Source organism: Coffea arabica, chromosome 3e, assembly GCF_036785885.1.
Source record: "Coffea arabica cultivar ET-39 chromosome 3e, Coffea Arabica ET-39 HiFi, whole genome shotgun sequence".
In the NCBI taxonomy this organism is placed as follows: domain Eukaryota; kingdom Viridiplantae; phylum Streptophyta; class Magnoliopsida; order Gentianales; family Rubiaceae; genus Coffea; species Coffea arabica.
Genome location: NC_092315.1, coordinates 37,446,476 through 37,472,519, shown reverse-complemented (window position 1 = coordinate 37,472,519; position 26,044 = coordinate 37,446,476). Strand labels below are relative to the sequence as shown.

At 35.6% G+C, this 26,044-nt stretch overlaps 1 protein-coding gene and 1 pseudogene across 1 annotated transcript; one reads left to right on the top strand and one right to left on the bottom strand.

The window, feature by feature from the left end:
• Window positions 1-8,321: 8,321 nt before the first annotated feature.
• Window positions 8,322-14,868, top strand: LOC113737582 (inositol transporter 4-like; annotated as a pseudogene).
• A 1,066-nt stretch (window positions 14,869-15,934) lies between these two features.
• LOC113734967 (DNA-directed RNA polymerases II, IV and V subunit 11) lies at window positions 15,935-22,824 on the bottom strand. Its single transcript, XM_027261759.2, has 5 exons — window positions 22,664-22,824; window positions 22,500-22,589; window positions 20,782-20,860; window positions 18,715-18,810; window positions 15,935-16,309 (listed from the first exon to the last, which is right to left on the bottom strand). Exons 1-5 carry the CDS (start codon window positions 22,714-22,716, stop codon window positions 16,277-16,279), a joined length of 351 nt encoding a protein of 116 aa, XP_027117560.1. The 5' UTR covers window positions 22,717-22,824; the 3' UTR covers window positions 15,935-16,276.
• Window positions 22,825-26,044: the final 3,220 nt, after the last annotated feature.

Here is a 26,044-nt window from a genome sequence, read left to right as displayed (position 1 = left end):
TGGTCGCTGGGCTTCATTTGGCTAATTTGTCTGGAATAGCTAATAGTTCATGAATTTGGCAGATTTCATAGAAATATGTCTGGACTAGGTAATGCTAAATCAAGTAACAAGACTTAGAAAATTGTATATTGGTATGCCATTTTTCATGTTATACCCAACTTGAACCAAAATTGTTTCAGTCTCTTAGTTTGGACCAAAGCTATACCCAGTTTGAAAATCCTTACTTGTATAAAAAATAATGAGTTCATCCAAATAGTTTAAATAGTTAGTATGTGTGTGTATTTGTAAAAGTATATTAGTGTGTATTGTAATGTGTTTGTATGTGTAAAAATAAGGTATTTCAAAAGAGCTTAAGAAGTGAGTGTGTGTTTGTGTTTATGAGTGTTTTAGTGTATAAAATTATGTGTATCTATGTGAAAATGTGTTTATGTGTGTGAATTTTTTTTTTTTTTGTATGCGAAAATGTATTTGAGAGAGTTTATGTATCAAAATCTATTAATTAATATATTGGGTCATATTTGAGTCATGGGTTTGAGATGACCCAACCCAAAATTAACCCACTCTAAAGTTGGGTGAGTTGGGTGTAATCCATTTAAATGAAAATCCAACATCAACCCGCCCAAAATCCGCCAAACCTGCCCAATTGCCAGGTATAATGAGACATGAAGGTGCACCTTCTCGTCTATTGCGCTGCATGCATCCTGTTAGTCTAGATGTAGATTGTTTTCAACATTAATTAGACGAAAATTAAATTCTTATTGATGATTACACTGTTGATCTGTAAGTGTGTATGGCATTAACCACCAGCTCTTGCCTTGGTGGGCAGGGGAAGAGAATTAAACCCCTCCCTTGTTGCTTGGTTAAGGGATCGATTCCTTGGCCAACCAATTGGGGTAGGAGGGAATTGGGCGAATTTCTCTGTATATTATGAAAAGAAGAAAAAAATCACAAAAGTGGGGTTATTTGGGATTGGGTCCTAAGTTAAGGGTCGTTGCAAATGGCAAAGGACGTTTTAAAAAAATTGATTTAAATTTCATTTTTTTTCCTGTCGAGGGAGTAAAAGGAGCGATTTTTTTTTCTGTTTTTTTTAAAGTCTTCACCGCACCTCAAATGGGCAGCAAAGCGAATTATTCTTTTAAATATCTCAAATAGGTGGATGTCAGATGAGTGTGCCGATTTGAGGTGGATGTCAGATACTCCCTCTGTCCCAAAATAAGGGACGTTTTTGGGGATTCTAACTTATTATGCACAGTTCAATCAATTTGAATGTGAGACATTTTTTTCCAATCGTGCCCCTTTGACCGATATCAAATCTTAATTGCTGTCTATGGTGATGTGAAAAGAATCTGTGGGTCCATGTAAAATGTAAGCTCTTTTTCATGCTGTTGCCAAGCACGCGCCTATTTATGGCCATCAAAATTTTTGGTGCTGTCCACGCACCTTTTTTTTGGATGTCTATTTATTACTTTTGTGGGTTCCATCATACTTGTTTTTTATTTTATCAATGTCTCTTTTGAGGCTACAAATGGAATGTTAGAGAAAAAAATTGTAGTGTGACTCAAATTTTGGGACATGAAAAAAGATGAACTATGACAATAACAATGGGACGGAGGGAGTATATTTTTTGGGTTCGTGGAATAATTTCAAACATTTGTTTTTTTTATGAAAACTACACTTCAAGTTGGACGATACGATGTCGCAAGTGGCAACTGACCAATTGCAATTTGCAACTACATCAATCAAAAGTTCAATAGGGTGATACATAAACACCGCACCAGCCCACCACCTAGTCCAAACATATCTAAACAACTACACTCGCCGTCGTATAAAGCAACAAACATAACAACTACACAGTAATAAAACTACGTAAACAAACGCACATCCTAGAATGTTGATTGAGATGTTGATTCCTATTTCAAGGAATATTAATTATTTTCAAAATTAGGAAAGAAATCTCATTTGATGTGATATATAGGCTAGAATTTTGATTGAGATACATAGCTAATGTACACGTATGTACAAATGAAACGAAGCAAATCCCAAATATAAGAACTTCTGTCAAGCAGCCTGTTCCCCATTCCAATTTTCATTCTTTACAACACACGGCAAAGAGAGAAGTTCTGTAGGCTCCAACCGATACTTGAACCCTCTAAGATGGTGCCCAAGTAGCATGCACCTTAACATAGATCAAAAAAGGTAGATATTAGCGTCTAAAGCCAAAGAACCACATTGGATATGAGCTAACAAAATAGTAGTCATCAAGTTAGATATAACCAATAAGCTTAAGGGCTACATTTGGCAGATTAGAGGATTAGAAAAGCTTGCATGCTCAAACAAAGAACCAAGAACACCCTCTTAGATTTTCCATTTTTTAAAGGCTTAGCCACACCTCAAACTGGCAACAAAGCAAATTTAAGAAATTATTTTAAAAAAATTTTGTGGCGAAGGAAAAAAATTGCCACACATGGGTGTGCAGCTTGTCAAAAAAATTTTCAAACAACCGCAGATTCCATTTGCGGGGATTTTTTAGCTGTTGATCAACCCGATCAACAATTCACCACTTTTGCTACAAATTTAACGCGCGAATTTTAAAACAAATTCCTCAAATAAATTTCGTTCACTGCAAATTTTGTGTGTGGCAATAGAATTTAAAATTTTGTTCTGAAATGCACGTGGGCTGCTGTACTCTTTTGCCACGTGGTCGAAGGCCACGGGCTGCTTTTGCAAAGTGGCTCCCACACAGATGAACAAGGCAAAAAAGGACCGGGTAGAGGACACCACTATTACAATTTTGAATTTAACATTCAAAATTGAAATTCGAAATTATCCCGCCAGGGGTGCGATTGCTAACACGTGTCCCTGGTTTGATTGGCGAGGATTGCGACATGTGTCATGAGAAGAGTCGGATAAATGCAACTGAAAGTGGAGACTTTCAGCCTTCCTTGTGCAACATGCTTAGAAGATTGGTCGATACGCTGTATTTTGAGAGCTATAAGTTAATTCGCAAGAGTGCGAGTACGGCATCAGAAGAAATGGCAAACATTAGGAACATACCAAAAATTTTCAGGGTCATGAGGAACTGCGGCATGGGGCACATCATGCTCTTGGGGATGTATTTCACTCTTCGCATGAGGAGTGCTCGATTCATCGCAGAGTTAGATCGGCTGTTCGGGGTAGTGGAGGAGATGAAGGGATTCCTGATAGAGTCAGGGGATGATGCGGAGAATTCGTGCTCTTCTGGAAGCAATTGAGCCTGGTACTGGCATGTGGACGTACTTCGGTGGAAGAAGTGGATCTCACACACGTATAAAATACGTAGGTGTGCAATGTAGGATACAGCGTAGTAGTGACACATTTGTACATAGGTATGGATTTAATGCAGTAGTGCCACGTGTAATTAATACGCAATATGAAAATAAAAATATGTCAATCCATTTCATCTTGGATTAAAATACTTACAAATTCGAAATTTACTTCTTTGCAGTTAATCAGACACGTGGCAAGAAATTACATGCTAATTTTAGATGAATCAGACTTATGACACCGTAATTATATAATTAGCTCATGATAAGAGCCTTGACCCTATTATTCATTCTACTAGGATTCGCGTCCTTCAAGAACCAAGGAGTCTTGATCAGGAGTCGTGCCCACATTTTGGTGAGACGGAGTCTCTTGTAGAGGTTGTAATTTGCCCGAATTGACACCGACTAAGTGGTGGAGTGGCTTGGAACATGGTGAATGGAGGGAATCCTTCTTGAACTCTCAGGAATAACTTCCTTGTTTCATCAATGTTGAGAACGTGGTGCCGCTTATTACATTCATTGAGGTGGAACAAGCAGTAGCCACACTGTGAGGACCCAAAATTTTTGTACCTTTCAGTTTGGCTTACTTGCTTGTATATATATAGCAAATGATAACGGACAGTTGTACCTTATTGCTTCTTTTAATTGATTGCCTAACATTTTGTGGCACGAGATATTTATGGCAAGAAAGAGATTTTAATACAAAAGATTTCAAACCCTAGCTTTGACCAAGAAAAAAAAAGGTTTTATTCATTTTTGCTCACTTTTAGATGTTTGCAAGTTGTGTTGTGACCCGATAGTTAGTTACATATTTTCTTTGATTTCATTTACTTGCCTTGAATTCTTGGTTGTTTTATTAATTGAATCATGATTTTAAACTATTTCTTATTTTACTTTGTGCATTTTTCATGTGATACATGTTAAGTCTCATAGTGCATAATACTAGTGTGACAACTAGTGAAGTGTGTATCATAAATTGGAGGATTAGAAGGAGTTTTGTGTAAGAAAAAAAATTATGTGACAAGAGTTGGTACAAGCTAATTGGAGCTTTTGGATGTTAGGAAGCTAAATGGATAGATATTACTTCTTTTCTTGCCAAATGTCCATCATCCATGGAAAGTTGACTAAGACCAAGTCTTTATATGACCAACCAAGTTTTATATCATCCAAATCATCTTCTTTTTTTGCTTGTCTTGGCCAAAAACTTGAGGAGAGAAAAGGAGAGAAAACCTCCAAGTTCAAGCCTTGATTCTTGTCCAATTAGTGAGGGAAAACAAGAGAAAACTCAAATCTACTCCGACAAATCTTGCATCAAGTTTGGAAGTGAGCTTGTGGTGAAGTTATTTGAGGAAGAAACCTCTTGTCTTGCATCTTATCTTGGGGTTTTGAGGCATCATACTAAAAAACTCCTCTTTTTCTTCTTAGTTTGCAATTTAATCCACATATGACTTGATATTGGAGGATTTCATGGAAGATTTCATGGTTTTGCTAGGTTTTGGTGAAGTTGTTGCTAGGGTATGGTCAATTTCCAGTTCAATGTTCAATTTTTAGCCTTGAGATGAATTTCCCAACTTTGATATGGCTTTTATAGCTTTGATATGAGGTTTCTAACCTTGATATGAATTCTCTAGGTTCAATATGTGATTTTTTAGCTTTAATAGGAGATTTATAGCCTTGAGATACAATTTCCAGTTTTGAGAGGCAAAATTCCAGCCTTGGTAGAAAATTTTCCAGTTTAGGTATATGTTGATTATAGCTAATTTTGTGGCTAAAATAAGTATTCTATGTATGCTATACCCTGTGAACTTGATTTGGGGCTGCCTTGTGGTGAGAATGAAGCCTTAAAAATGGCTGGAAATTAGGGAAAATAAGGGGAAGTGCTGCTAAAAAGTTTTCCTCCAGGAGACTTTGAGCAGTTTTGGGAAATCTGTTATATCTTGGTCTAGAAAAATTCAAATTGAGTTCTGTTTATTGCATTTGAAACTAGATTCATAACTCTTTTAACCGTGTAAAAATCAGGGGTTGGTTCAACTCTTATAAATACCAGCAAATTTACAAACTTTCTTTAAAAACCATGACTGTTCTGTTTTGCACATGAAACAGCAGTGATTTTGAACTGAAAATTTGGCTAACCTATGAGTTGAATTTCATGAAGATGTCTTCTAAAGTCTATTAATACTTCGAGTCTATTTTCTAATAGTGTAAGTTTTGTGATTTTTCGACCCACGGAACTCAAGTTATGCTTTTTCAAAAATGTCGCCAAAGCCGAGAATTTTATCAAATTAATTGAGTGGAACCTGGAAAACTTTGAGAAAACTTTTCTAGGTCTTAAACTTTAATTGGTGTGATTTTGGATGGTTTTGTGGCCTTAAACAAGTGTTTTCTTTTCATACTAATAACTTACTTGAATCATAGCTCTAAAATGCACTTGAATATTCTTCGATTGGCTTTCAAGTTTCTCTTTGAGTTTTGTGTTTCAAGAGGCCGAATTTAGATAGGCGTATGGCTTATGACTAAGGCTAAAGTGAGCACCTTATTAACCTAAGTTTTGAATGATCGGACCATAACATCTTGTCTTGGTTACTTTTAGGGTTTAATGGTAGGAACGCGTATGACTTGGAGTTGAACTTTTAGCTTTGGTCTACTTTAAAAGATGAGTGTTCCTTGCATGTATATGCTTTAAATGACAATGTGAAATGTTGTGAATGTTGCTAGAATGTTAAATGCATTCCAATGATTGCTAAATGAATTTTTTATGGGCAAATGTATACTTTATCGCACTCAACCCAAGCAAAAGTGAATTTTCAATGATTGAATGCTACTTGTGCATGAATATAAGCCTTTTGGCTGAATTGGGCCCTTGCCCTTCGTTGCAGTCGACTTGAGCTAGAAATGGACTCAATCGGGTGGCTGGTGACTCTGGAACAATGTTTGGTATACTCAAGTATTACCACAAAATCTAATGGAGAACTGGCTAGTGAATTCAATATAATGAAATCAATGAATGAATGACATGAACACTGAAGGAGTTTTCACTTACAAATGTTTTCTAATGTCGGAGGGATAAGGAAAATGGTTGGCGAATGAATGAATGACTTGAATGAATGGTTCCAAGTGAGCATGTATGCTTTCAATGAATGAATGATTGATTCTTGAATGACTGCTTATTACTGTGCCAAGTGTGCAAACTGCTAAGTGTAAATGTTCCTGTGTTTGCTTGTTTGGGAACCTCACTGAGTTTTTAGCTCATTCCATTAGTTTGTTTTCCTACAGGGATAGAGGATGGAGCAAGTAGCCATGAACTAGTGCATATAATCTCTCGTACTTGTACTTTTGTAGATAAGATCTATTTGGAATCTTTAGAAATGTAATCCTATGTTTTACTCTGATTGTAAATTAAATTTGAATGGTTGGTTGGGAATGGAACTTTTATGTTAATTTCGAGGCTTGAACGGTTATTTCAAGAGCATTAGTGAGTGAGTCCTTGCGAGAGTTGGGCAGGTGGTCCGCCAAACTCTTGGGTACGCCCTAGAGCGAAATGGGGTCGTCACACACACGGCAACCTAATTCTCCTGGTTCATCTCTTCCTCTTGAATAGGTGGTGCTTGATCTTGATTTTTGGGGACGAACAGGGGCTCTTAGAGGAAATAGAATGTGGCATTCTGCTTGATGCAGGTGAGGAGATCATTGCAATGTGGTGCGCTTAAGTAGTCATAGCAGAAGGAATTGGAACAAGAATTGCATAGCATGATTGTGAAAATTATGGATATTTAAAATTGAAAACCAATATGGTTGGACCTTCTGTTATGATGATAATGGGCCTGATGCGAGACCCCTGTACACTTTAATTGGGCCAGTAGGTCAAGAAGTTGAGAACATTTTCGATAAGAATAGATTGGATCTGATGCGAGGCCCAGATACATTTTAATTGACCAAGTGGATCAAAAAGTTGAGAACTTTTTCGAACAAGATACGAGACCTAGATACATTTTAATTGGTGCAATGGATGGATTGGGTTTGGTGTGAGGACCATATAGCATTTGATTGGCCCATCTGATAAAAAAATTAGGAATATATTGTTCCTTAGTATAAGTGGCCCATATATTGATAACCCTAATTCACTGCAAGCATTTCGATTCACTTATCTTCCCCGATAAGCACAGCGGTACACAACTTTTTTGATTTGTCAGATGAGAATTTGGTCCGACCTTATGGCCGAAAGCATCCATAATTTAGATATTGTCCTCTGGTGAGTCATAATCTATTAGGATGGACGATTTACTTCGTACTTGAATATTGTGATTGAATCTCTATTACAGAGATTATGAATGGGGTCGAAAATTGTGTTCCACTTACCTGCAAATTGAAGTAGGAAGTGGAAAGAGTTGGTATTTCCATTGAATTATTCCAGTGTCCTTGCATTTGATGAAGATAAGATGACTAAGAATGAAGTGTTTTGTATTTTTTGGTGAAATCTTGAGGATTCAGTGAAACGATGTTGACGACACACAGTGCGGAGCTCTACCCAGATAAAGTCACCCAATCCAACTTGATGACATCACCCAACTCATTGCAAGGTATCTATTGTATTGGGTAGACTGGGTTGAATACACATGGCATAATGGTAGTGGCTATATAATGGGCCTCTTTAAGGCCCTTTTTCCGAGCGTCTTATAATATTACAAAGATGCTTGGGGTGGACATGTGGACGGTCGGAAGGCCTCCACGTGTCATTTATCCCTCTGATAGACGGTCCGGATTTTCTCGAGTGTCATATTCTTTTGTCACGTGGGCTGCCATACTTTTTTACCACGCGCGAACCTAATTCTCCTAGTTTGTCTCTCCTTCTTGAACAAGTGGTGCCTGACCTTGATTTCTGGGGATGAATAGGGACTCTTCAAGGAAATAGAATGCATAAGGAATTCATCCGTAGTTAGGAATTATATGTCAAAATATGGCGATTTTGTGGAATAGGACAACTTCCAGACGGATGGTAGTAGCAGATTCTCTATTGAAAAAATGGGAGAGGTGTATGCTGCTGCTCTTACCAAGGATGATAAGGGAATGGTACTTGATGTCATCAAGAAGGGCGATCATCGGTCCTTCATTATTCACTATGACAAATTGTCGAGTAATTTGGACAAAATATTTCAGAAGCCACCAGAACCATGCATGGCCCTTTTTCCTCAGGCCCAACGCGTTCCCAATTTCTTGATCGAATGGGCCATTCGAAATATAATTGGGCCTGCCACCATGCGCCATAGGCCCATGTCCATAATAATAGAAGGCCTAAGTCGAACTGTAAAACGTACTGGGTTAGAAGTCTGAATCCTCAGACGCATAATTGCTATGCAGGCCATATTGACCTAGTTCATCACCATGACAATGTCTGGTATAATGTGATCGATGACGTTAACCCTCAATTTCTCAAACATTGGAAGGAATTCACAGGGGCCCAACGAGATTGGTCATACGATTGTAAATATACCAAACTTAGGAAAATAAAAAGGGGAATTCCGACAATCATACTCTGCAATCCTGATTCCAATTTCTCCTACCACAACTACTTAGTGCATCGAATCATAATGATCTCCTTAGCTGGACCAAGCAGAATGTTGCATTCTACTTCCTCAAAGAGCCCCTGTTCGCCCCAAGAAATTAAGATCAGACACTACCTGTCTAAGAGAAAGAGATGAACCAAGAGAATTAGCTTCGCGTGTAGCTCCTGCCTGCTCCACCACAATGGATGCAATAAGGGATACCACGTTCTTAGCATTGATGCAACAAGGAAGTTATTCCTGAGAGTTCAGGAAGGATCCCCTCTGTTTCATCACGTCCAGGCCACTTTGATCACTTGGTCGGTGTCAATTCGGACAAATTATAACCTCCGCAAGAGGTTACGCCTCACCAAAATGTAAGCGTGGCTCTTGATCAGGGCTCCCTGGTTCTTGAAGGATGTGGATCCCACTATGATGAATAATAAGGCCAGGGCTCTTTTCATGAGCCAATTATATAATTACGGTGTCATAAGTCCGATTCATCTAGAATTAGCGTATAATTTCTTGTCACGTGTCTGGATTAAATGCAAGGAAGCAGATTTCGAATTTCTACATATTTTATTCCACATGGATTGACGTATTTTTATTTTCATATTGTATATTCATTACACGTGGTACTGTTGCATTAAATTACTACCTACGTACAAATATATCACTACTACACCGTATCATACATTGCACGCCTACGTATTTCATACGTATGTGGGGTCCTCCTCTTCTACCGAAACATGTCTATGTGTTAGTACCAGATTCAATTGCTCCTAAAGGAACACGAATCCTCCGCATCATCCCCTGACTTCGTCAAGGTCCCCTTCATCTCTTCCACTGCCCTGAGTGGCCGATGCAATTCTACTATGAATCGAACACTCCCTATGCGAAGAGCGATGTACGTCCCCAGGAGCACGACATGTTCCATGCCGCTGTGCCTCGCGACCCTGAAGAATCCAGTCATGTCCCTCATATTTGCCATCTCTTCTGATGCCGCACTTGCGAATTAACTTATAGACCTTCAAAACACAGCGTATCGACCGATCTTCTAGAAAATGAGCATGTTGTGCAAGAAAGGCTGAAAGTCTCCGATTTCAGTTGCATTTATCCGACTCTTCTCATGACACATGTTGCAATTCTTGTCAATCAAACCAGGGACACGTATCAGCAATCGCATCCCAGACGGGATAATTTAGAATTTCAATTTTGAATGTTGAATTCAAAATTGCAGCAGTGGTATTCTCTACCTAGTTCTTTTTCTGCCCTATTCATTCATGTAGGGGCCACTTTGCAAAAGTGGCCTGTGGAACGCGTTCTGTTTTTGATCAAGTGCTACGCAGTGCATCAATGATTGATGCACTTTAAATCATTGATTGATGCACTTTAAATTATAGCCGTTCATTGTATTGAGTTGAGTAAATATCAATCATCCATTCTTCGAATGAATGATAACGTGGCCCCCCATCTACCATCCACGTGTCTACCCCTATCCACCGTCCACAGCTTTCACCTCATATTAGATTTGTGGCTAAATTAAAATATTCAATCCAAAATCTTAACTTAAAAAATTCTTAAACTGTTGAAAAAAAATTCAAAAATAAATCGGATTTTTTGTGAGCCAATTTTCTTAGGTGTGGTGACCCTTATTTTAGACACAAATCCAACAAAATACTACATTTGAGATTTTTTCATATATCAATATTATTCCGAGAAATTTGCCAAGGGAATTGGGGTGGGGGGAGGGGAAAAAAGTGTGTATGGGATTTTCATTTTTGTTTATGCGACCATCAATTGCCTACAACTATTGTGAGCCAGTCACAAAGATGACAAAATTGTACTTATTATGCAACAGGTGCTGGTGATTTCTATTGGACCAATAATAATTGCTTCTCACGAATAAAATATTTGGAAATTTTAAATAAAACCACAAAAACATCTAAATGTTAGGGATAATAAATCTGAAAGTGGACACTGTAAATTGAGAGTGTTTTAATAACAAATAGGATTTGTATTTACTATAACTATTTTAAATGTTGGTGTTTATCCAAAATATCCCTTCCTCGCCGCTTGCCGCCTACCATGGGCAACCTCTCAACTCATTGTTGGAATGTATCCAATACATACCACTTCTTCTTGCACCACCCCTAATCACTCACAATTGGTAGCCTCCAAACCTGCCGTCGATACCCACTATTTCCACCAATGCACTATTTGATACTTTCTAAATATTTGTTTTTAAAATTTGCGGGTGTTTTAGAAAGATGGTGTTTTAAATAAACTTTCTTTTTAAATAGACACTAATCACCCACCATTGTTAGCCTCCCAACCTCCCACCAATACCTACTTCTGTCACCCAGTACATTATTTGATGTACTTTTTTAATATTTTTTTTAATTTCTGGATGGTTTTAGAGTGTTACTATAGATGCTGTTTTAAATAAAATTTTTGAACTAATAAACTTTTTTTCTTTAAAAAAAAAAAGACCGTCCAAACAGACATACATTAACCTCTTAATATTACCAAAATTAAAAGTCTTTCATGTTACGTCTCAAAGTAAATTTTATTTATGCAAAACCTTTAAAAAAGATTGCTTAACTACTTAGCAATTATGTAAATTTTTGTAAATTGTTGCCCGTGAATTGGTCTATTCTAAACCACTCAGCAATTTTGCCAATTAAATTACAAAATTTCTCTAATCAAATCAATAATGTAAATATTTGATGACAAGACAAATATAGATTTTATGTAATAAATATGTATCAAGTAGACGACTGCACATTGCATAGGTGACAGTGTACAACAGATAGAACTCAAACTCCTATTCCAATAAGCAACTGCACGCAATTATATACCTCTAGTAGCCTGCTGCACGAGTAATTAAACAGGTTGCACTCAGGAATTCATGGTCTATTTTGCTGGAAATCCACCTAGAATTAACCTTTCTTTATCGCACAACTAATTGGAGGATCATTATGAAAAATCATGTTTTTGGTACCAAGCTAAATTGTCTAAAAGTGAAAACGTGAAAACAAGAGTTGATGTTTCATTTCTTTATTACAATCCTAACTTCACATTCAAGAGCGGATACTGGTAGAAAGAGAGAGAGAGAGTGAGTGAAATAGGTATAGAATTTATCCTGGAATCTAGTACTTGGACCTTGTTCGGACACTATTTGACTTTACTTCTGACAACCTCATTCATTAATCTTAATTCTCTTGGCAATAATAACTCGAAGTGTTTTCAGACTTTGGCTCTTAGTGTGAACAATCTAGATGAATTAATTCCTTTTTTTTGTTCTTTTCTTTTCTTTTTTCCTTTCATTTTTGTGTATAGCTAAGTAAACAATCCAAAAGACACACTAAAATTAGCTTCAAATCCTTAGTCGCAGAGGTTTCGAGGCTAACAATTTTTGATGATTTATAAACCATTAGACCTAGATGGCTTTATGGGAAGGTAAATAGATTAAAAAAAAAACTCTATCTACTGATGATTTATAATACTCCACGTTGTAGTGTGACTACACAAATAGTAAAACTCGGTCTAATGTCACGTATATAATGCGATTGTGGATTGCTGGATTAAATGTTTGATTAGAACAAGAAAGAGGAAGCAAGGTCAATCTTGGCAAAGATTTATCCTGGCGAGGAAGTTGAGGCAGAAATGAAGGCTCTGGAATGCTCCATTGAAGCTGAAATAGCAAAACAACAGTCTATAGGTGATGACACATTCTCAAAGCTTGAGGGTACCTGGGGTAATGTTTTGGTGCGTAGGGGACTGCATGCGAGCATCACTATTCCAAGTAGCTCAGCAGTTTGTCGTAATGTACTACAGTCCTACCATAGTTCAACTTGCTGGATTTGCTTTGAATTCGACAGCTCTGGCACTTTCTCTCATCACAAGTTGCTTCGGTGCCCTTTTGTTGACAAATTTGGAAGGAGGAGATTGATGATAGTCTCTATGTTTGGGATCATAGCTTGCCTAGTGGTCTTATCCGACCTATTTTCACAAGCTTCATCTCATTCCCCACTCGTCGATCACTCTGAATCAGTCAATTTGGTGTCAATGATACCTGTCCCAGCTTCACGAAAGCCTCAAATCCATCGCCTTGGAATTGCATGACATGCTTGAGGGCATCTTCTGATTGTGCATTTTGTGCTAATGGAGCTAGCCGAGTAAGTTGCTCTTAAATTTTATCACTAAGGTACATAAGCTTGTTTTCTGTTCTGTTTCATTATTAGAAGCACTGAGGACTAGTGGTATACTAATACCAAGCTACCAACTGCTCATAAAAACGCAATAGACCTATAATTAAGCCCTGATGTCGATGCAAGTCCTACTCCTACCATTGTCTTCAATCCATAGAACTAAGTATATATGCATCACAGCATTTGACTGTTTCCTTTGATTTCTAGTTATCGATTAGCTTCATCCGAAAGCATGCTTGGTGGCCGGTGATGCAATGAAAGGCGCATGCCCTGCAGAACGTCGAGCATGGCACACTGAAGGCTCGTCCGAGCAAACTCGGATATTTTGCAGTTCTACTCCTAGGATTGCACATTTTATTTTAGGGCACTATTAGTCCTTCAACTAATAAGTGTGTAAACGCAGTTCTCCCATTAATAAAAATGTGTAGTTGTAGTCCTTCCATCCAATTTGGCTGTTAAGATGGACAGGAAACACATCACAGATTGCTCACATGACATTTATTTTTGGGATAATTACAAAACTAGCAATTTCACTGAACTCCCCTAAGGTTTGGAAAATTACAACTACTTCTCTTGATTTGATAGTTTTAGTAACAAAACCTTAAAACAATATTGACTTGGTCAAATTTTTAAATGAATAACCAAAAATACCCTTGTATAATGAGTTTTAATTTATTTCCCTATACAATTATAAGATTATCTAGTATAATTATAATAAAAATATGCCAAATTTTTTATGTTCATACCTACTATTTGATAAACAACTATAATAATAATAATTTTATCACTATGATATGATACTTTTGATGGTATTTTATTATGAATTTAAATTTATAAGATAAAAAGAAACTGTTGAAATAATTCATTTAGAGTTTATGAATTTTTCGATTAGTTGGATTATCATAATTTAATAGTGATTTTGGGCTATTTTCTTTTGATTTATTCTTAATTTTAATACCAAAAATAGAAATAAAGATCAACAAAAATATTGGATTGCATATAAAGTTAACACATCAAAAAAAAATCACTAGTTAGACATTTGGTTACAATAGAAACTAGAGATAATAGTGGTAATTCTACAGTTTTATTGGCAAAAATTTTTTTTAGAAAAAAGGAATAAGAAGGAAAAAGAATGAAAAAGTAATTTTAAAAGTCATTCTAAGTATAAACATATCAAACAAGGAAATTTTATTAGAATATTTAAAGGTAGTATAGTCATTTTAAATGATAAGGGAGGTATGTGTAATTTTTAAAATCTCAAGGGAGCTAAATGAAATTGTTAAAAACCTCAAGGGAGGTTTTTGAAATTATGCTATTATTTTTTTTATCATTTTTGTATCATCCCGTCCATCTTAACAGCCAAATTAGACCGAAGGACTATGACTACATATTTTTATTAATTGGAGGACTACATTTACACACTTATTAATTGGAGGATTAAAAGTACACAAAGTTGAAAGTTTAAGGATCACTACTTTTTGCCCTATATTTTACACTCCTGGGATGGGTAGTGGGGACTGCACCTTGGATTGTAAATTCTGAGATATACCCATTAAGATAGAGGCATAGGGGGTGGAATTGCAGCAATTTCTAATCGGGTTTCTAATCTGCTAGTGAGTGAGACGTTCTTGACATTGACAGAAGCACTTGGTTCCGGGGGCACCTTTCCTTCTGTTTGCTGTGGTCTCCTTTCTTGGACTTGTGGCCATTTTCTTCCTCATACCTGAAACCAAAGGTTTGCAATTGGAGGAGGTGGAGAACATGCTAGAGGGATACAAACCAAGTTTATGTTGCTGCAAAGTGAAGACATCATAACATCATCAAGAAAAGAGTTGATGACAGTGAAAAATGAGAGTCCAATTTCCAACTCTTTGTAGGACGTAGATTATTCTGGCTAGCCGAAGGAGCTCGCATTCAGTTAATGTGTTAAACTTCTGTATCCACCGCTCAAATTTTCACTCTTACCAACCTAGATGTTAATTCGAGCAACATACTGGCGATCTAGACCCCATAAAAAAGGAACAAAAAAGACTGGCAATTTGGATACTTCTTTTTATGTTTTCTATCTTTGGAATGTAAGAGGGAGAAGAATATAACATATGATCGATTGATTTCTAAGAAAAGCTTCCAAAAAATAATTTGAGTGCCAACTGTCAAGATAATTGGTTTGTGTATGAAGACACACAAATACTTACTATGACTAAAGCAAATAAAAGGAAAAGCAACCAATATTCACCACATAAGGAGAAAAAAGACTGCAAGAAAATAGATTGGTTAAACAACACAGCAAATAACAGCCTGCCCTTATACGTTGCATCTAAGTTTCTATAACTCTCAAATGTACGTGGTAAGCAACAATATGAAAAATGCCGCCCCTGGACCATCTAAGTGTGAGTACTTTATAATTAATTAGGTTCTAATGAGCATCTAAGATTACAATCGAAAGATCAAACTTAATTCATCAACTAATCAAAATCAAATTTGAACAGCGTTTTATGTTTGATAATATTCAAATTCGATAAAAAAAAAACTCCTTCAAACTCGATTCATCAATTAAACAAACCAAACTTAAACAAAATTTTAAATTCGGTAACATAATCAAACAATCAAGACACTAAAACGTTCAGGTTGGCCAGTTCCATTTATACCCCTATCTAAGATAAAGAGCATTTTGAGTCGATAAAAAATATTGGGGTTAAAAATTTGGAAACTAGAAAATTTAGAGGTTAACGTATAATTTTTCATTTTCCCTTTCTTTCTCTCTCGCCTGTATCAAGCATTAGCAGTTCATTATACTACTCCCATAGGCGCTATACCCACCACACACAGTAAACGTAGGGTAGCTAAGTAACAGCATCCAAACCTAAAGGGAACCATCAACAACTCTAACGAAAGCTCAATAGAAAGCATCTGAAATGATCTCAAGTATCACAGCAAGTTCAAAGGTAAACTAACAAAATGTGCGGCAAAGAAAATGAAAGCGTTGCCAACTAAACTACTCCTTGAGGTTAACAACCAACAGTGGCCTACGTAAATCAAATAAACCAACAAAAAGCAGATAGTTTTCTACAGGATCCATGCATTGGTGAACCAGAATCAGTATTGTTACACGAGGCTTTTTCTCAAGTTTTGTTAATAAATACAGCATTTGTATATCATCACAGATAATTAGATACATATCCACGGCATTTGTTGAAGATGCCCTCAGCATATCGACAACTGTTTAGTACTCCCTCGAGTGCTTTGCCAGCTCAGCCTGTACACAGAATTTTAAATTAAGTGAGAACAAAACCAAGATCTTACCAAAAATCATATTAAACCCCCCATCAGTGAGAAAGTAATCCGGATACAAAAGATTCCATACTACTAAACACAAGACACAAATACGAGAGCACTATGATAAGCTACTAACTCCATAGAGACAGGTCGAAGACCTATATACTCATGGTGAACACAAAGCAAAAAATTACTTAGGTCCCAGGGCATATAAAATTACTCAAATTTGACACATTGATGCAGGTATTCAGATTGTAAGCGACGTTCAGAAACTCTGATTTGCATGATAATAATCTGGAAAATGTAAGGCTACACGATAAAATCCTCAAGGCTTAAACAGACCAGACTTGCAAAGACAAACAACTCAATATGCTATTTTATGGAAGAGGAACAAAATGCAGTCTGATTGCATGCTCATGACAGGTCAACTGAGTGGAAGATGGTCCTTCCACTGTAGTCAAAACCATATTCTTTCCCTTTTTGGAAGTGAAACTTTGTTGTAATTATGCAACTCAAAGAACTGAGCTAACATTACAAAGCTGAGGCTGGGGGAAACTAAAAGTAAAAGAACTAACTTCTGGAACACTCAAAAGACAATTCGACTACACAGTTTCATAACTAATTAGCCAAAGCATTCTCTCATTTCAGACCATGAGTACTTGAATAATCAATGCATGCACAAACTAACCACCAAAAAGGGGGAGAAACCATGGAAACAAAATAAATTTACAATATTTACTCGATAGCTCTACTCTGTTTTGCAGTAATTAAGTGGGTGAGCAGGCCAAACCCCCCACACCCCCCCCCCCCAAAAAAAATTAAAACCCCAACAGAATCCAATAAATTCTTCAAATGAGAAACTAAAGTTGTTCATTTGACTTTCAATTATTTGATAATTGTTAGAGTACCAATCCATAGTGTCCCCGATACCCCCCCTCAACCCCCAAACCCCCTGCCAAAAAAAAAGAAAAAGAAAAAATTCACATTCATGAACTTGACTCTACAGCAATTTTTAAATTTAGCAGTTAATGGCCGACTAATCGGATCAATAAACATGGCATGACACTTGTTCAACCAGATCCAAGGTAGGACAGTGGTCCTCATTAGACAAGCCAGTTTCAACAAACACAAGCTGAGCTCATTAATGCTTGCGAACATATCATAGCAAAGGAGCTTTTAGGCAACTTCAGCATCATCTACCTAACTTCATTGCTCAGTAACATTTCCTCTATAACTCTTTCTATCAGTTTCCTTCAACCAATCTTTTAATTTTGTTTCTCTAAATCATATTCAAGTCATGTTCTGCTTTCCAGTAAGCAGTCTGTTGTAGATTCATAAACTAAGGAAGCAATTATTATACCTCTTTTTTTTAACCAATCAAATCATATGACAAGTACGACAGATGATAATGACAAGAGTCTTGACAGCATCACATGCTACTTTGACTACAATTTAAAGACATTCCATTCAAATAATCATATCTCTAAAGAGTACTTGATATGCTTCAATTCGATGATCATATTTTGATCAATTAAAACTTAGCAAGATTCAAATAATCATGTCTGTAAAGAGTACTTTATATGCTTCCATTCAATGATGCTATTTTGATCAATTAAAACATGGCAAGACTCAGATAATCATATCTGTAAAGAGCACTTGTTATGCTTCAATTCAATGATCATATTTTGATCAATTAAAACTTAGCAAGATTCAAATAATCATATCCATAAAGGGTACTTGATACGCTTCAATTCAATGAACATATTTCGATTAATTAAACTTCGCAAGATTCAAAACCCGATGCTATTAAGTACAAAGATATATGTAAATACACAGTATCAGACATTCTAATGATGCAAAGTTCTGCCGGCTGTCAACCAAATGTGCCAAATGTTCCCTTGCTCTCATTTGGTCTTGCAAAACTTTTTTAACCCATTTCTACTAGTTGCAAAACATTTTGATATGCATTACTAATCTGATATTTACATTCTTAGGAAAATTGGATTCATAATTTCATATCCTGTTACACATCAGTAATCAAACAGCTCCAGCTCAAACTGCCCTTGAGTTGAGATTTAACAATAGCTTTTGTGCCCCCGAGTTGGAACTCCTATAGTATTTGCACCTCATACCATAGTGGAACTTAGGGCCAGTAATTTGCAAGCAATTGAACACTAAAACATTGGCATGACTTGACTAGTCTCCAACAGAGTTCCGGATTATTCCTCTGTTAATAACATCAAAATAACAGGACTACTGAACAACAGAGCTTTTTCCTAGATGTATAGGTAAAGTCCAACCAAAAAGTTTAATTGTAGCAAAGCAATTATCTGGAGAAATTAATTGAATGATGATTACAAAAGCCAAGTAAGCAAGACAACATACCTCAAATGCACTCTTCAGATGATCAAGCTCCTTGTCTAGATCATTAACAGCCTGGTTATATGCTTGCATTGGTGAAGATTGACTGGTTGTGTGAATCTGCAAAACATTTCACCAAAGGGCTCAACTTTAAGAACTAAGCTGCTTAAAGAAGACATTTTAAGATGTGTTTCATTTTAAGTCCCCCCTGGACCATAAGTAGTAAGGAAAACACCATGGAAAGTTAATTGCAGTTGAACAACATAAAACTTTCTGATGCCTAAGAATGGAAAAGTAGGAATAAAGCACATCACTGACAATCGCTGGATCCCAAGAGCTTGCACGCTCAAAGTTTTCCAATGACAAAAAGACCATAGAAGGTACCAAAATCACAGAAAATGGAGAATACACTCTTTATTTAAAGAAGATTGCGGAATTATTAGGGAATACCAGATTGAATCAATATCAAATGAAAACCAGAGTGAATGAGCTGTAAGCAACAATCCAACTTGACCGAAGGTTAGAACAATAACCACAGCTTTGAAACATCCAATGTTTACAACCCCAATGCACAATAGGTTGAGGGTCTGTTTCATAACTCTAATTAATGCTTAAAATTAATTCCTTTAGAACTTTTTAAATAATGCATGTTTGATAACAGATACGCCTTGCCACTTAATACATTAAGCACTGCTTTTTTATCTGTGTTCAAAATTTTAAGTGAAAATTTTTCATTGAATTTACTGAATGGACCCCACACATTATCCCTCTCACACAAAACACACTTTCACATGTGCTCTCAACACAGTTCACTTTCCTCTCTTTCTCTTAGCACATATGCACATGCACACACACATGCACTCACTCTCTCTCTCTCTCTCTCTCTCTCTCATACACCACTTCTCAATTGTTTCAGTATTTTCTCTCTCTTACACACACTCTTTACTTTCTTTCTAATACACAAGTAAAAGTAAATTTATTTAAAGATGAAATAATCAAACTTGTGTGATATTTCAGTTCAGCACTTGAATTCAGTTAGTTATCACATAGGTATTAACTTCAAATTCATCAATTTAATACTTTCAACACTTAATTTTCGGATTTCAGACTTTAGTTTTATCAAACGAGGCCTGAGACATTTTTTAAGTGATCTTTGCAAAAGTACTAAAGACAAACAAAAAAGTTTTCAAACAGGCACTTTCTTAGTTATATAAACCTCTTCTTTAATGGCGTAAGGTCTAAAAAATAACAATGACAACTCACATCAGCAAAGAGATACAAAGGAGAATGAAAGGACTACAGTCACTGAGGATAAGATAAGTTGTACAGGAACCAGTTCCAAGATAAATGTTAGTTTAAAAGTTCTAGCACAATTTTTTTATCAAAGTATCTGGAAAGTCTCAAGAATCATGAATACTTTCAAAATTCAGTGTCCTATGGAGTTTGGTGTTCAATTGTTGGTAATCCTCCATCCTCAATTCTATCTCAGGCTGGGTAATTGACTTCAAATGGCAAAACAATATCTCCTGCTCCCAGGACCTTCTTTACTAAGTTGTTGCCATCTACATTTGCTTACGATTTATCCAAGCAGACACTATCCACTACCACGAGAGAGAGAGAGAGAGAGAGAGAGAGAGTATTCATGACAAAAACGAAGCTCTCAACCTAGCCTAAGCATGATGCAATTATTTTCCTATCGAAAGCTTGCTTTCTGCTCATCCATACTATACTATTTATAATCTACTTGCATATACATCTACAACATGATTTTTAACTCAATCAGCAATATTACCATAGACAATCAGTAGTATACTGTTAAAAGAAAAGAATAAGAGATGCCCCAGCCAGGACCAAGACTGATAATAAAAGATAATCACGTTCATTCATACATATCCCATGTCAATACTTGAACATACCCTTAATCCAAAATAAAAGCAAAGCTAATCAGTTTTATTTGTGCACCAAGAAAAAAAAGCAATCTTATTACACATCCCAGTTTCAGTGCTTCAGGCAACTTACAACCAAAATAGATAAGCAACACCACACAGAGGAATAAGAAAATGCATCTAAAACATGAAAAAGAACACTAACCCTGACTATGATTTTGTACTGAAGGGGGTGTGGAAGCTTGTAGCCAGCAAAAAGGACATCAGGGTCCCTATGCAGTTGCCTGTATGTTTATTCAATCAGAAACATTAATGAGAAATGTATCATACATTGTTAAAACAATAATTAGGAATCCTTTGTTGTTTGTTATTTTAGTTACTCTAGCGTCCTCGATCTCTACATTGGCAAGCAACTCTCTTAGAGAAAGACATCATCTATCTAACCCATGCCTCTTTCCTTTATTTGATTTCCATCATTTTGCCAAAATTGCTCAAATAACAGATTCTCTTTGCAACTTTGCATAGAAACTTCTAATGTATTCATGAGAGTAAATCTTTATAAACCATTCATAAGCATAACTTAAATATTCATAGAGACCATACTTGCATCTAGCTTAAAGACCATATCAAAAGAAGTTGCCAGACCAACCACACCAGGAAGCAGAAGGGTCTTCTCCCCCCACAACATAGTAATAAACCCAGACATAGTGCCAACATATTTGATAGGGTTTACCAACTAGTCTTAGATTTATCAGATGACTTGTCTACCACTTAAAAAGTCAGCACATAAACAAGGAACTGAACAAGTTAAGCCATGAATAACTTGCATTCCAGAGGAAAATAATGGAACTAAAACCTTAAAAAATTAGATATTCCATGTAATTTAGTATGTATCAATCTTCCCAAAAAAAAAAGACATTGTTGAAGACATCCAGGTCAATCGACATGAAAGCAGTTGGAAGATTATTTGTGTTTTTTACAATTGCACATAACCTACTGAAAGGCATTTGCACATAACAAGAGAAACAAGGTCGGAATTCAATCATAAAAAGAACAAATGGCTCTAATTTTACCAATCGATCCAATTTATAAGCTACCCTGTGATGAGACAATCATTACCAGCCTGACAAAAATAAAAAGAAACAAAATTCAAATCAGAGAAATATATTAAAGTCAGGAGATAGACACTCGCTGTACCGCATGACCACCAGCTAAACACCTTCTTCCTTGAGACATTTTGCCCGGTAAGGTATATTAAAGACTGTATAAGATAATCATAATCCCAAATAGCTTCTGAATATTAACCAAAGAGAAAAGACAGGAGAGAAGATGACATCTTTGCAAGGTAGAGATAAAAAATATTAGAGTAAGTGGAGCGACTAATACAACGGACGACCAAGAATTCCTCATATCAAGGATCGGTGTACGATGCCAAATGTAGGTACACGCATAAACTTATGGCGTAAGTTAAAAAGTGAAACATACAAGGAACAATTAGCAAAATGAGCACACCATTCCCCACTAATTATTACATCAGACATTTGCATTGCTTTGGTAAAAAAATTGTTCTTACAGTTATGTAACTTAATAATCCGACCATAAGAAATAATCCGAACAAATTTCACTTAATAACAGAAAATGTCAAATTACTACTTTTGATGCCATAAGATGCCGAACACGCCCATTTGACAAATTTCCTCAATATACAATTACTTTAATTCTTCAAAATAATCGGAAACAAAAACGTGGGGTTTTTCACATTAGGGTTTAACTCAAAAGCCCCAAACACACATATACTCGAGAATTGCTTATCAACCATACAATTTCAACAATTTAGTAATTTTAAGACAAGGGTTAACGCACAAAAACAAAACCCCCTGAAATGACAAATGCTCAAAAAAATTCAACGAAATTGGGACTTGCATGCGGAGAATGTTGCCGATGGTGTGGTCCTCTCTCTCAACAGTGAACGAAGCTGCATTGATAATCTTCGTATCCCTCTCGTACGAGACCCTATAAAATTTTTCAAAAAAAAATAAATATGATGCTTAGAAGAAGGAGAGAAAGAGAATATCAGTGCAGTGTACTTTTTCACGCCTTCGGGAACCACGAAACGCTCGTAACGATCTGGGGCGTTCATTTTGGCCGGCTTTGCTTCGCTTCAAGAACAGGAGCAGAATTTCACGCCTTGGGGTAAAAGAGTCTCGGTACGGTAATGGCAGGTGACTATGAATTGAGAATGTAATAAGAGAGCCCGTGAAGTGAAGTTTCTGACTCTGATGGAAATTTGAGGAAATTGCGCAAAACGTCACTCAACTATTGAGTTGTATCACTTTTAGTCACTAAACTAATTTTTTAGCAAAAAATGTCACCGAACTAATAAATCATATATATATACATATATATATATAATAAAGTCGTATTCTCATTCTTATCATTTTATATTTTCTCTTTTCTACGTGACTTAATGACACAGCAAATAATTTTAACACGTTTTATAAAATAACATACACTCTTCCATCTCTCTCTTATTTTGCTTTTGTTAATTTATTCCATGATTTTCACTTTTTTTTTTAAAAATAACCTACGCTCTATATGGAGTTTATCTCTCTCCTTTCATAAGCATGTAATCAATTATCAATATCTATCTAAATTTAATTTCAAATATAAAACCGTCCTTATCATCCAAGTATGACTTATAAAACTGTCCTTATAACAGTCCTTAGCATTCTATCTTATATTTGCGGCCGATTATCATTCTATCATAATAATATATTTGCGGCCACTTGCTCCTCTTTTTGTTTGTGAACTTGAAGGTATAACAACAAGTTATGACTTGTATAATTTCTTTAGTATGCATGCCTTTAGTAAAATTATTTTTTATTATCATCTTTTTATATTCTTATCAATATCTCTTTATATTCTTATCAATTGTTATTTCCTACCCAAAGTTACGTACTTTAAGCAATTTAAATTGAGATAAAACTACTTTTAATATTCTTATCAATACCTCTTTATATCCTTATCAATTCTTATTTCTTATGCCTACAATATCTTTTATATGATTTCAAGCATCAAATTAATGGTTAGGTATTTCCAGTGCAAGCGGCTGGCACATTAAATTATCGATTTTGTGTTTCCACTCCTCTTGATTATCAGGTACATCTTCCTTCAATACACATTTTTCTTTTTTAAAAAGACATGTTCATTTTCAATTGTAAGAATTTAATAACATATCTTGAATTTTGTTTGTTTTGGCTTTATTTTCTATTTGTTTTGTATGAAGAGATAGGATTTAAACAAGTATTTCCATCATAAGTTTTCATATGGAAACATGATTTTTGTAGGATTTTTGCTAAGATGTTTGTTAATTGATTTTTGTGATCATATGCGAAGTTGTTTGTTAATTTGCCTTTAGGTAATAAATATGGTATTAATTTTATTCTCAAAAATCATTAATAAATATGGTTTGTTAATCATATTTCATTAATAAATATGGTATTAATATTAATTTGCCTTTAGTTGATTTGCTTTTACCTAATAAAATCGGGCTTGATTAGCTTGCTGTTGCTGCTGATGATAGCCATAGAAAGAGGAGAATACCATCGAATTGGACAGCATTCATATGCTATAGGATGCATGTTAGATGTTTGTTACTATGACTTCATTTCGTTTGTCCAAGGTACTGGGCTTGTAGCTAGTGCAGTGGATCCTTGCTCAGCTCATACTCTAAGAGTTGAATTTATTATTTTCTCCAGCCTTTTTTTCCCAACCACATGTAAGTCTATTAGTTACTTTAGTTGAATTATGTATTCTATGTTTTTCACTGCGGTTAAACATTCATATTATAAGCATTTATAATATTTAAGATCATTCTAACTAGTTAAAATGAGGTCACATAATATGTACGAGCAAGGTTTCAAGGCAAAATTGTCTAAACATTTTATGTGTGCTACAGAAGGGACGATAGCGGGTCTTTCAGTTCACAAACTTAACCAAATTTTCTCAATTTCAAACGGTTAAGGAGAAAATTTCTCTATTTCTCCACTAAAATCAAACTAATCAATAAGGAGATTCAAGTGAATGATTGAAGACGAAGATCATTAGTGAAGGATGGGTTATTGATCATGATGCACTTGGTAAAAAGGCAGTTGGAAAAGTTCATCGATTTGTATACCTATACCATAAGATATCATACAACCCACCCCTTTAGATTTGGTAAACATGTCATGAATCATGTTGTATGTATTATGAGTATAAATTAAAAAACTGTGAAGTATTTAGCCACTATATTTATTGGGTTTAGGGTTTTTTTGGTGTGATCTGGTTCACTAGAAAGGACATGAGAATTAAAAAAAATTTCCTTTTTTGTCATCATATGTAAAGAGTCCTACAATAATGCCTTTTCTAATAATTTATTTAGAAGTTTATAATTGTTGGCTATTGTCTAATTATGGCTGATTGACAATTGCTATTTATGTATTCTTGAAAGAAAAAACGTATAAATAATAAAAAATAGTGATTAATGAGAATGGTTGTTGTCTTTTCTATTGTTGCAGTTCCTAATAAAGCTACATTTTCAATTGAACTTCGTCATAGGGTAAAACTAAGAGAAAAAAATATAAGAGTTATATGGGTGGAGAGATAGATTACTTCGACCTTTGCCATACTGATTTTATGTCGATTCATGAAATAAACCACATGGTTGAAAAAGTGTAGAGGCACATGGTACCATGTTGTATTATTATATTGACCTTAGAGGTGATTTGAATCATGGACTGATAGAAATTAAAACTGATGAACATATTAGAGAATTCTGTAAATGGGTGTTTGAGTACGAGTTGATGAAATCTATTGTGATCATATGATACTGGAGGAATATATAAGTTGTAAAAGAAGAAATCAAGTGAAGGAATCCTCAAAGAAGAAGACTGCAATTGTAATAGAGGAGATTGAAGATGATGGTGAAATACTTACACAATAGCTAGTAGCACCTTGTGCCATCAAAGAAGGGAGCTAATAAAAAGAGTGCTTGTAGTTCTAGAGTATTTGGTAAACTTGTTGATGCTTTACAGTAAAAGCATGACCATGCTATTGAACAGGTAGATTCACATTAGGAAGCCACGAGAGGAGGTGACCAAGCTAACAAAACTCATAAGGTAGGTACTAGTGCTGTAAATGAACCTATTAGAGATGAGTTTTATATTCCAATAGAAAATGATTCAGCGATGATAGAAGGGAATTTAATTACAACGAGTACTATAGTGATAAGTATATGTATGAACATTACTGTGAGCCAAAAGTATAGAGATAAGTTGATAATGAACCAATTCCAACAAGTTAGAATGAAGAATTTGAACTACATACTGATATACTAGCATCTGGAAATAGACAAAATAGGGATATAATTGCATCTCTAAAAATTGGAAAAGAAAAAAGTAGGAAATCTCATGCTTCATAGACCACTG

Bases quoted from the DNA above. Each gene is read 5' to 3' on its own strand.
- LOC113734967 (XM_027261759.2), bottom strand. From the start codon at position 22,716: ATGAACGCCCCAGATCGTTACGAGCGTTTCGTGGTTCCCGAAGGCGTG. The intron at 20,861-22,499 runs GCAAGTCCCAAT...ATAAACATACAG, and splicing joins ATCGGCAACATTCTCCGCAT to GCAACTGCATAGGGACCCTG. The intron at 18,811-20,781 runs GTTAGTGTTCTT...AATGTTTTGCAG, and splicing joins AGTACAAAATCATAGTCAGG to ATTCACACAACCAGTCAATC.